This window comes from Chenopodium quinoa, unplaced genomic scaffold (assembly GCF_001683475.1).
Source record: "Chenopodium quinoa cultivar QQ74 unplaced genomic scaffold, ASM168347v1, whole genome shotgun sequence".
Classification (NCBI taxonomy): domain Eukaryota; kingdom Viridiplantae; phylum Streptophyta; class Magnoliopsida; order Caryophyllales; family Amaranthaceae; genus Chenopodium; species Chenopodium quinoa.
The window spans coordinates 1,685,842-1,698,519 of NW_018745240.1; the positions used below are offsets into that span (position 1 = coordinate 1,685,842).

General features: G+C 29.7%; 1 protein-coding gene across 1 annotated transcript; it reads left to right on the forward strand.

Annotated features, from left to right (window-relative positions):
* The first annotated feature begins 6,518 nt into the window (after positions 1 to 6,518).
* On the forward strand, positions 6,519 to 7,058 carry LOC110711197 (F-box/LRR-repeat protein 13-like). The gene has a single exon (XM_021889577.1). The coding sequence runs from the start codon at positions 6,519 to 6,521 to the stop codon at positions 7,056 to 7,058; it is 540 nt and encodes a 179-aa protein (XP_021745269.1).
* The last annotated feature ends 5,620 nt before the right edge of the window (positions 7,059 to 12,678 follow it).

Consider the following 12,678-nt stretch of genomic DNA (forward strand, 5'->3'; position numbering starts at 1 on the left):
CAAATACGTATATATAAATTTTAATTACGTATAATAATAAACACGTATAATAATAAATAACCCTATAAAGGATAATTACAAACAACAGTTATTGTAAATAGACATAATAACACAACTCAGTATTGTTCAATATATACCAATGATTATTGTAAATAAACATGGCAACATAATTCAGTAATGTTTAATACATATAACAAAATTATTTATCTCTTAACTATACTTATTTATCAAATATGCATACAATATTATATAAATTAATTATATATATGTTGGGATTTTTTCATAAGTTCAATACTAAAAAGTCTTTCAACCATAGTTGGAGAAAAAACCCTAACATAGAATACTCGATCACCACCATAAGGATCATTTATTAAGAATTTTTTTTTTTCCAAGAATAAATGTCTTTTCAAACGGAAGTTGTTATTTTTACAAAATATCTTCTTTTAAATATACATCATAACCATTATATATTCCTGTCTAATAATTTAACATATTAATAAATAATTATCAGAAAAAATAAATCTAATTAAAAAAACTAAATATTCACATATGCATACCACTTATCCACTACCTCTATGTATGTATGTATGTATATATATATATATATATATATATATATATATATATATATATATATATATATATATATATATATATATGGACAAATCCGCTCCAATGTCAACTACACTCTTCATGCTGTATAAACCTACTTCATTTCAGCTGCCCTAAAAACACTAAAATAAAACTTTCCATTTTCACACCAGACTTAAATGCGCTCATAAGAAAAACATTGAGAAGGTAAGATTAACTAGGAGAAACAAATAAAAATAGTTGTCTTTTTTAATTATTTAGTCCATGTCTATTCCACACAAATTGTATATACATCTAACAGTAATTTTTCTTTTTGTAGTGATCAGGATGAAAACGGAACGAGTACATCTTGATGAATTGAATCTGAATTCAATAAACTTCATTGTTAAGGTGAAAGTAATTGAAAAATCTAGATAGAAAATGTCCTCCAATACTAGAGCAACAATCTATCAAACGTTATATCTACAGGATGAGAAGGTATATTGAATTTTAATAAAAAAAATATCAATACACTACTTGAAAATATTATTCATTCCATATACTATATAGAACGACTTTTTTTCCGTCAATCACCGTGTTTGATAGTGTACGGGTTTACATACAGTATACGTCTTCTTTTCGGCCAGTACTTAAATACTTTCGGCAACCTCAACTTTAAAATATGCCGAAATGAATAGGGCTGATATTCGGGTATAAATATACTCTCAGATTTATGTTTTCTGTACATTTTGTTTTATCTACTACTAATATTTCATATGTTGTTATTTTCATTGTTGATAAAATATTACAATTGATCTTATTGACTGATGTTGCTACGTATAAGATTATGACTGTTACAATATTGATTTACAAGGATATTGATATTTTTATATATAATATTAGTAAAATTAATGTTGTGACTATTATAACTCCACAACAGTAATAGCTCTTCCAGTTAATAAAACATTCGTTATAATGCTCTAATAATTTTAAATCGTTTACATGGTTTGGATTAACATTCCTTATGTGATTTATTTTACTGTTACTACTAAAAATAAAGGTTTTCCGGTTTTTGTATACCAAATAAAATGATACAATAGAAAAAAAAAATTCATAGTTATATTTATTTCAGAATAACAAGATGCGTGCCACTCTCTTCGGTGATCAAATAAAAGCATATGATGAGGCCATTGCATACAATGGGGAATACGAAATATCCAATGCAACTGTCAGGCCAATTGATGATCAATATCGGTCTACCCATGATCAACTGCCTTATCAACTACATTTCAATCATCGAACGGTTGTCCAACCTGTCTGCACCGAAACTGGTTATGTGGTTCCACAATATCAGTCAATAGCTTCAATCCCAAAACTAGAGGTTGCTGATGAAAGATATGGTATTCTCCTATACTTAATCTATTGTTTCAATTATAACATAAACGTTAATTGAAAACATTTAGCACTTAATTATTAACACATTTCTATGATTAAGTGAGACAATTACTCCGGAAAACAATATTTTTAACATATTTTTGTCGTTCATGTTGTCCCTTTGAAATTTGACATACATTTGATTAAATGATACGACTATAATTACAGATAATCCTATAATATTATGTGTTTTAAACAATGGTTATTCTACAGATGTACTGGGTGTGATATTATTCGTAGAAGAAGGAGCACGACAAATCAGCTCCAAATACAATACTAACAGCTATGTCCGAGAAATTTTTATTACAGACCAGACGTAAAGAAAACAATCCAACAAATTACTCTGTAATGAAATTATGTAATTTGTCGAAACACACGGCTAATTAGTTCTTTCTTTACCACAGGCATAACCAGACATTAACCATCTCTGCATCAAATGACCTCTCATGAACTGCAAGTGATGCGTTAAACTTTTGGGCCGAAAAATTTACCGTTGTTGGCTTTACAGCACTGAAACATAATCCTCGCAGAGGTAAAATATTTATAGCAGAAAAAAACAAAATAAAAAAAACTGTTTACCTGGAACGTACAAAATTGAAAAAATAACATGTGCTTTTTTTTCAGCATTTGCTTTATCAACTACTATGTCTACAAGAATAATTCATATCCTAAAGGAGACAGGGAAGACATGTTACGAGAATGGTAATTACAATGAACAACAAATATTAATGAATAAAAAATAAATGTTATATTTTAAAACGAATTTTTTTGTATAATTCAGGGTTGTTGCACAGAAACAACTGCTATAAGATAGACAAGCGAGAGTTCTACAAATAAGAGATTCTACACAAGAACCATCCATGAAAATGGTTGATGAACTGAAAGAAAAAAAGGTATATAAACTGGTTAAACTTCCACATAAATAAAATACATACACTTTTAATATTATTTATAATGCTATCTCAGGTTGCAAATTCGTTAATGGAAGAAAGACATTGGATACAGGCAATCGTTTCGAATGCTTCGTTGGACAATGTATTTGTCTATACAGGTTGCTCTCGATGTGGGAACAAATGCAGAGTACCGGAAGGAAGGCAATTTACATGTATCTTTTGTGACAATAAAAATCGTGTTTCGGCTCCAAGGTTTGTTAGATACCTAATATAATATAATGAAACAACTAGATAATTTAATAGTACAAATGTTTTTATATAATTTCAGAGTAACATTTCCAATATATAATAAAGCATCTTATATAGTTTAATTTTTATTAAAACTCTACCACTGACTTCATAATTTTTCCATTGTACAGGGTCGCTTTCAAATTTGAGGTAGTCGATGTAACAGGATCAATGACATTGACGTCGTTCAATAATGATACCGAGAAAATGTGTTGGTAGAACCGCAACAGAAATCAAAACTATGAAAGATTGTGTATGACCCTTTTCAATAATACTGTTACAAAAATTTAAAATACAGTTACTGTTACCCAAATTTAAAATATAGATAGCCAATTATAATATTTATGTACAACATTTGTTGTGAACAAGATACTTATACATTGACTTCAATTACATTATGTAGGGCGACGTATTTGGTTTCCAAGAAATTGAAGAGAAACTTCGGAAAAAAAACCACTTTTTTCAAGCTCGGTCCATATAATGCCCTTGGTTCAAGCAGCGTGTTGGAGTGGTCACTCAAAACTATTGACACTTCAGATGATGTATCAAAAAAAGGCGAGGCACAAATATCTGTTGTGCAAAATGATCAATCCGAAAATTCAGACCCGAATAATAGGGAAACATTTACACCGACCAAGCATCAACAGAGTAATGTTGATATGACAAATGAAGATACACCATATTCAAGAGCAAAAGACAAGGGAAAGGAAAAAATTTCAGAAATACCAATACCAAATATCCCGATCTCATCCAAAGGTCTGTAATTTATTACGTTCTTAGTATATAAGTTAATAATTTATTTGGACATGGCATGTTCCTCATAACAATTAGTATATAAATTTTTCAACTACAGGTATTGTTATAACTGATGAAGAAGAACGTGTTATCAAAGATTCAACTATACTAACAGCTGAACCTATGAGGACTCCAAAACTATCAACAACTGAATGGACAGACCTTTGTCGCACTCGCATGAGTGGAACCAAACATTCTCCAGTAACTCCAACACCCATTGGAGATAAAAAAGAGTAGCTTGGATGATCATAAAAGTACGGCAGCAAAAAAACTTCGCTTTACAACATCAGAGGAAACTGAAAGCAAAAATGATGAAGTTGCCGAAAAGAAAACAGAAGAATGATATAATCAAAGTTCAGGGTATAATCCAATCGTCACTCGCAAATTTCGTTTATTTTGTCAGTTATCTTCCGAATAAGTAATTAAGCTCAATGACTTTCAGATAATTAATGATTGTAAATATGTTTAACTCCAGCTATATAATACTGGAGAATGGAAATTTTCAAAAAGTTCTCTAAGAACATATACATTAGTAAACGTACTTAGCGAACGTTGTAGATAAGTCGGATGTATATCACAAGGAAAAAACAAAAAACTTACTGTGATGTTTATTTATGGATTTTGAATATATAAAAAGTTAATAATAATTATATAATACATTATCTATATTTGTTGAATTGTGAAAACCACACTTCTTCGTTACATCATCACACTTATCCACTGTCCTTAACCTAATTATTATGTTCTCTATTATAAGCAGGTGTTTTCTATACGGTATCTCCACTTAATTCATCATCCACAATTCAACATTTCAATCTCTTCAACAATAACACACTGACCAAAATTCACTACCTCTAAACTATTGATAAAAAACTTTTAACCACGTTCTATAACAAAATAATTTGTAATTTTTCAATCCTATCTTAAAAAAATATTTTGGCCTATAACATCTAAGATGAGAACAACCGAACTTGGCTTATCAACATCTGAGAGTAATCAAACAAACGTGATGATCGAATATAAAAAGTTATACTTTATTTAGAAGTTCTAAATACAAGAGTTTGTTATCAACAACGATCATCCATCTCATTCCCAGCTCCATAGCACACCCTACTTTTTATTTTGCATAGATCCTATTCTATACGATTTCCGAAATATTAATATTAACATAGGTCGTTACACAAAAATATCACTGTTCAAAAAGCAAGTACTTCTTCCAAGGTTATTACTCTATTCCTTTCATCTTTTGTTTTTTTTTCTATAACTTCAATGTAACTTTACATAATCTAGATTATCTGTGCAAGTACTTCGGCACATACAATAAACGAGAGTACAAAATAAATAAGTATAAATTAAATGTAACTTCAATGTAACCTTACATAATTAAGATCCTATACATTCTTGTGCAAGTACTTCGGCGCATACAATAAACGAGAGTACAAAATAAATAAGTATAAATTAAAACAACTGATATAGACGACATACGAAAGTATGTAATGCAACAACGGATAAACATAATCATCTCTAAATTATGTAGCATATAATACAATACCTCGGCTTCTGAATAGATTAAATAATACCGGGGTTTTTGAAACTAATTGAAGCGATACTACAGTTAATAAAGTAATCTAAGGAGAAAACAAATACCGTTCAAAATCAAGAACATTAACTGAGGCGTAAACCAGCAAATAAAACGCCGGAAAAAAAAACAAAAAGCCACAAGATATTTGATGCAGTACGCATTTCTATTCCTCTATCTTTGTAGACCTAAAGGATAGATTTTCATAAATAAATAAACACACTTATGAGACTCTCTTCAATTTAAATATACAACGGTTCAACTTGATTATATACGTAAAACAGTACCGACAATCATAACGTATATGTTAAAGTCAAAATTTTAGTTGTGAAATTCTTTTGACTATCCTCTAACGGCTAACGGTGAAACAATATTTCAATATGTTACTGATACTAAGGAAGCGTAGTTTAGTCTTACGGTAATGTATTATAAAACTATTTAACCAACGAACATTTCGGCTAGCAAATCAATAAATAAGAAACTTAAATGAGTAGTTAATCTGCGGAAAACCATAATTATAATGAATTAGTAGAAATGTTAATTGTTTTTCATAAATGTAAAATCTTTTGAAAAAAGGCCGTATTTATTTTTTAACAATAAAAAGGAATTAATTGACAAGTTACACTTCAATCGACACGACAATACGTAGGAAATCTAAAAGTCGGTTCTAAAACAATTTAAACCCTTTCATCATAACTAGATTCACTCTAACATCCAAATTTTATATCCAATTACATTCCATTATTACGCTTAACGGTTTCCAATACTTATCTATTCGATAAATGTTTTGGTAACTAAAAAGTTTTTAAAACAGATTATTATACTCCTCTTTTTCCCCTTTCTTTATTTATAACAACACAACCATCAAATACTCCATTTATAGAAACTGCCCTTATCTATCGAAAACATTCATCACTATCATCTTTCCATTTAAACCTCTTACAATTATAATTCAAAGTATGAGTGACATCAGTTATCCAGTAAGGGAAATAGATTACATTAGTAGTTTACATGATACAATACTGTGTCATATACTCTCTTTTCTACCAACAAAGTCTGCTGTAAAGACCTGTGTGTTATCAAAAAGATGGAAGAAAGTGTGGAATCAAGTACCCGTACTTGATTTCACGGAAATACCAGATGATTATCATCCATTGTGCAACGGTGCAAAAAATTCGTATAATAAATTTGTCAACAAGGTATTAGCTGAGAAAAATGCGTTATATTTGAAGCGTTTTTGTTATAAATTTTCCTGTGATGATGACTGTGATTACTACGACTCTTGGTTAAATGCTGCAAAACAACGTGAATGTTATGAAATTGGTTTGAATTTCATATTAGGCGCAAGTCAAATTTACAAATTTATGGAAATGATGTATGGAAAGGGAGTGAAGATATTGAAACTAACGGGTGTGAAAATGAATGATACACCAGAGTCTTTTCATCTACCATCCCTTGAAATTGTTCGCTTTGTTAAAGACGAATTTTACGGTGACTAATATATGAAAAGGTTTACATCGAATTGTGCAGCACTCAAAACAATTATTATCAAGGAGTGCACCGGTTTCGCCGATATGCTGTTTGTAGAGTTCCTGACACTTAAATCATTAGAAATTTGTGATATCGTGAGCCAGGCTTGGCTCAGATCTCTGATTATTACCATTAAAGCACCGATTCTTGAGTACCTTAAGATAGATGATGAAATAACATATTATATGGTTGATAGTTTACCTTTGCTTACCGAGGCAGATCTACATCTTAGGGAAAATTTTCCAGTTATGGTCAGTGAATATGGAGGTGATTATGATATTTATCAAAATATTAATTCTCTTATATGCAAGGCTTCCAAAATCAGATCTTTGAGACTCAAGACTTCTAGGGTAAGTATATATTTTTACAATATTTCTATTTAACTTATAATGGCGACATATTCATATAATACTTTACGTTGTTTTGAATTAATAATATTCATCTAAATTGGACGTAGCTTTTTCTTAATGGAAGACAACTACCGACTTTCGGAAACCTGACTCATTTGGCGGTAAAAGCCGAAAGTTGCACCTACGAGTTACTAAGAAATACTCCCAACCTGAAATCATTAATACTCGAAGAGGTAAGTACATAAGAATGGTTTCGTTATTTGTTTTCCTTTCGTACCCTAAATGAAATGAATTTAAATCTAATTATGTCAATATACTTGATATTTGTTTTATAGGTCGAGTGGATTGATACCTCTTTAAATTGTATAGCCGAAGAAGGTTGTCTATCAAATCTCAAGCATGTAACAATCTTCTTAGACAACGTGTGTCAAGTACATATTGTAACGTGCATATTAAAAGCTGCAACAAACTTGGAGAAATTGACCATTAATTTATGTTGTCCAAAAATATCTGAGAGCAGAATACGACGAGAACTTTCGGCTATACTAATACCAACATTGTCCATGAGAATAGAAGAGAAAACTATTACTTTTTGTTGCCCGACGTTATCCGAAAGACGCACTCAACAGTTTCCGATTATACTTACACCATCGCCATACTTGAGCATTACAGTTGTTTTTACAAAATAAACAATAGATCCTTAAACAAGCTCGAGAATGTATACGAAGTCAATTTAATCTTTAATCTTTTGTTTAGCAATTATTATATTAATATCTAAATTTATATACTTTGAATATTACAATCTTTGCTCCTGCTTTTATCTAAAATACTGTCAATGTTTGTTCATTAAATATTACGGTCTTCGTTCATGCTTTTGTTCCAAATACTTTCGCTGATAATTATTATTCCATCCATCTCCGAAATAACAATTAGTCGCTCTTAATTTACCAGACAATAAAAAAAATCAATAATAACCAAAAATAAAATCACTAAAAACAGAAACTTACACTGAATTATTTGAAAAAAAAAACACAAAAGCATAAAAAATAAATAAATAGAGAAGTGATATATTATTTTGACTTTAATCACCACAATTTCAATATTAAAAGCCGAAATTATCAATAATATATTACGTCGGTAAAATTATTACCATATCTTAACAACTCTTCATATCAAGATTATTTAGTTTAAATATATTGTAGACAACTTATTTTAAAGAAACCAAAACACGATCACCCAATCACAAAATAACTTTTATTCAGATAATATTAAAATAAACAACAAATTATCATATCAAAGGACCACTGTGAGATCGGCAAGTGCCGAAACATAAGTATTGTCTATTCAACAAAATGTACGGCCGAAACATATGTTTGATTTAATCGGCAGATATACAACGTACTTATTTATTCTATACCAATTAGTCGGTCTTGATTTACCAGACATTAAAAAAAAATCAATAATAACCCAAAATAAAAGCACTAAACATAGAAACTTACACTGAATTTTTTATAAAAAAATTAAAAAAAAAAACAAAAGCAAAAAAAATAGATAAATGAAGAAGCGATATATTATTTCGACTTTAATCACCACAAATTCATTGTAAAAAACTGAAATTATCAATAATACATAATTTCAGTAAAATTATTACCATAACTTAACAACTCTACGTATCAAGATTATTTAGTTTAAATATATTGTAGTCAACTTATTTTTAAAAAACCAAAACACGATCACCCAATCACAAAATAGCTTTTATTCAGACAATATTAAAATAAACAACAAATTATCATAAAAAAGGACCACTGAGAGATCGGGAAGTGCCGAAACATAAAATCTTACACCTACATGATATAGTACTGTCTATTCAACAAAATGAACGGCCGAAATATATGTCTGATTTAATCCGCAGATATACAACATCCTTATTCATTCTTAAATGCCTTCATCTATTATATCATAATCTATGATTTCATCTTCCATACATTTTACAAGAAAAAAATTATTCTTAATTTACCAGTCACTAGCAATCGAAAATATGGACCTTTTAATCCTAAAGAGTAAACAACATCATAGTAGCCAAAACAATGTCCTATAACGAGAACACTTCTTTAACAAAATTACTTTCAATATCACACAAATAAATATTCAAGTTTATTAACGTACCTTCATCGTAATAAATGATAATCCTAAAGTATGAATATTATTCAGAATATGCTTTCTAAAATCGTCATCAACGTTCTCGGTAACTGTTTCAAATCGTCCTAATACTACATTAAAGTATACGTATATCGGTATCTGATAACTTTATTCTACATAAGTTAAAATGTCAAAATTAACTACACCAGAAATTATGTTCATTCGACTACAATTATAATACGGTTTAAATATTTCGTCTAACTTACAATACATATATTTAACCATGGTAGTTTCTAAAATACTTACCCGCATCCCTTTTACCAAACTTATACATATTTATATATTATAATAGCACTTATTACCCGTATACATTCAATTGTCAAATCGCAACATCTCATTCGACTTTTAGCATTCTCTTTCCTCTTGAAAAATTAATTTGCCCATTACTTAAACCAATGCTTACTTCTTTCGCTTTGTGCACTCATTTAATATAAATGAACAAATATACGTAATAAATGTTACTTCATCCATCATCGAAAACAGAAACTAACAACATTACATCGTAAATCAGGAAAAAAAACATTGAAAATAGAGATTCACATTGGAATTACAAGAAAATATAAAAACAAATTAATACAAGTATTAAAAAAAACACTGAAAAAATGGAGTAATAAAACTTATTTCCTATATTAATTGAATTATTATTGTGTGAATCACGCCTCTTCACTCCATCATCATACCTATTCACTACCCTTACTATTTTCAATTAATTACACATCTCTAATATTCTACTTAAATATATGTAGCTCTTCCATGCTTTCCTTTTTTTATTCTGTCCTGACTTTTCCTCTTTCTATTCAAACCTCTTCATCATTTATTTCAGATTTTGTGCGTTTCTTTCGTCGTAACAACTTCTTGATACATATATATTTCGGCTTCCTTGTGTCCGTCGAATTTAAACTTCATTCTTTGTTTCAATGAGTTTTCTATACTATAATTTTAGTTGTCTTTGTTTCGTTTGTGGTGATCAAGTTTCCTCCACCTATGTTCCGTTCTTTGTTTTTATTCTATATTTTTTAGGGACCAGTAAAGTTGAATTATAAATTGTTTATTTGTGTTTTGAATTATGCTTTTCATTCTCTAATTTTTTTTAACACGACTGTTTGACTTTATTTTAAATAATTTATCTTCTACTTATATTAATTTGTTTATGTTTTTTATATTCATATCCTGATTCCAATTATTTTCAATTTCCCAACAACGTTTCACCAATTATAAATATTAAGTATAAATGGAATTTTATGTAAAGTTTATACATAAAGATTACATGGCATATGATTTGGTTTTTGTACGCGATTGAAATTTGCATACAAATGTGTCAACTTAGAGTTTAAGAAAAGAAAGGTAGGATTTCACAACAATGCTGAAACTTATGTTTTGCTATACATTGTAGGAATCTTTTTATATATACATTATACACCAATGGAGATTGAGGAAGAAGTTGAATTAGCGATTGAAAAATACAAAAGATTCTGTCAAATACATAAACGTATTTTGGAGGTTTTGAAATTAAACGCTATGGAAATGCAGAAAGAAGTTCTACGTAGACAGGACGAAGTTGATAGGATATTGAAGGACGCTGGTGAAGGTTCACAAAATGCAATTAGCGAAGCACCAACCGTGGTAGTCAATTTTATTACATTTCTAAATCAGTTAAAGCCTATTACAGCCGATGGTATAGCACAAATTAATAGGCTCAAAAAGGATAAGTAGAAGGAAAGGGAGAAACTCAAATCGATGGGGTTGAAATATAATAGACAAATAATTTATAAGCACCCATAAAATATTTGTATTCTAAATTTTATTAAATTACATTAGATAAAATTGTATAATTATAATAAAATGTAAAATATATATCTAGATCGTTTTCTTTCTGTTTTTATTTATGTTTACATCAATTTATTGTAATTAAAGATGATTTTTTTTTCTTTTTTATTTATATTTACATGTCCTCATTCCAAAGCACAACTTCTTATACGACCTTATACCATTCGATAATATTACGTAACTTTCGGCCAACACATATGTCTTCAAACCCGTGGTACCCGTGGTTCAATTAAATCACTTAGTACACCTGAACATCGACGACATCAATTTCGGATATGAAGTTCGACACTTCGACGTCGGCAAATCTGATTTACTTTCAAATGGAATTAAAAAATCAAACCTCAAAACTTCTTGCAATTATTTTAAAATATATGACTGTATATCTTCCAACAATTAAAATTGACCAATTAGATTGATCAATTGATGATAATAAGAGATTTCGACCTAAGAAAGGAGAAAAAAGGACAGAATTGGCAATTGATGTCGCTGAAGCAATTGTTGTACAGTCCACAATACTAATGTTCAAAATTGGCAAACTCATTATTAACAGTATTGAACAATGCCAATTTGGAACGTCAGTAATCTGAACAGTACAACATTTGCTTCAGCATTTGTTTTTCGGATTTGTCCTTGTCTCTTACATTCGGCCTTTTGTCGAAACAATCTCTTTCGAGATGGCCAAGAAGAAGAGAGAGAAAGAAAGAATAGAAGAAATAGGAAAAAAAGTTCAACTGAGTGCCGAAGGAAGGAAGATAAGGACAATGGAAAGGGAAAAAGCACAATACTAAGCTGTTTATAATTGGCAATTGAACTGTTCAATACTGTCAACAATGAGTCTACCGTTGAGGCAACCGCTGGAATCCTCTCCTTTTAAGAGTTAAGAGAGAAATTCACCAGTACTCCCATTATGAACAACAACAAAATCAATTACCAATTATGAACAGCAGCAAAATCAATAGCCAATTATGAACAATTGTGTCTTGTGCCATTTCCCTTTACTTTGTCGCTATACTCCTTTCTTCGGCACCCAGCCGAACTCTTCACAACCCATTACTAAGTCTAAGGTTTGGAGTTAACAGAATAATGACCATTTTAAATAAACAATCAATGACCCTAAATATTGTGACCATGCAAGAAAAGGTTGTAAATAGAGGAGAGTAACGTACCACAATAATATTTTATTTATAAAGTCCAAATATAGAACTACATGAAT

What these genes read in the sequence shown, in the direction of transcription:
- LOC110711197 (XM_021889577.1), top strand. Translation starts at nt 6,519, where the DNA reads ATGAGTGACATCAGTTATCCAGTAAGGGAAATAGATTACATTAGTAGT.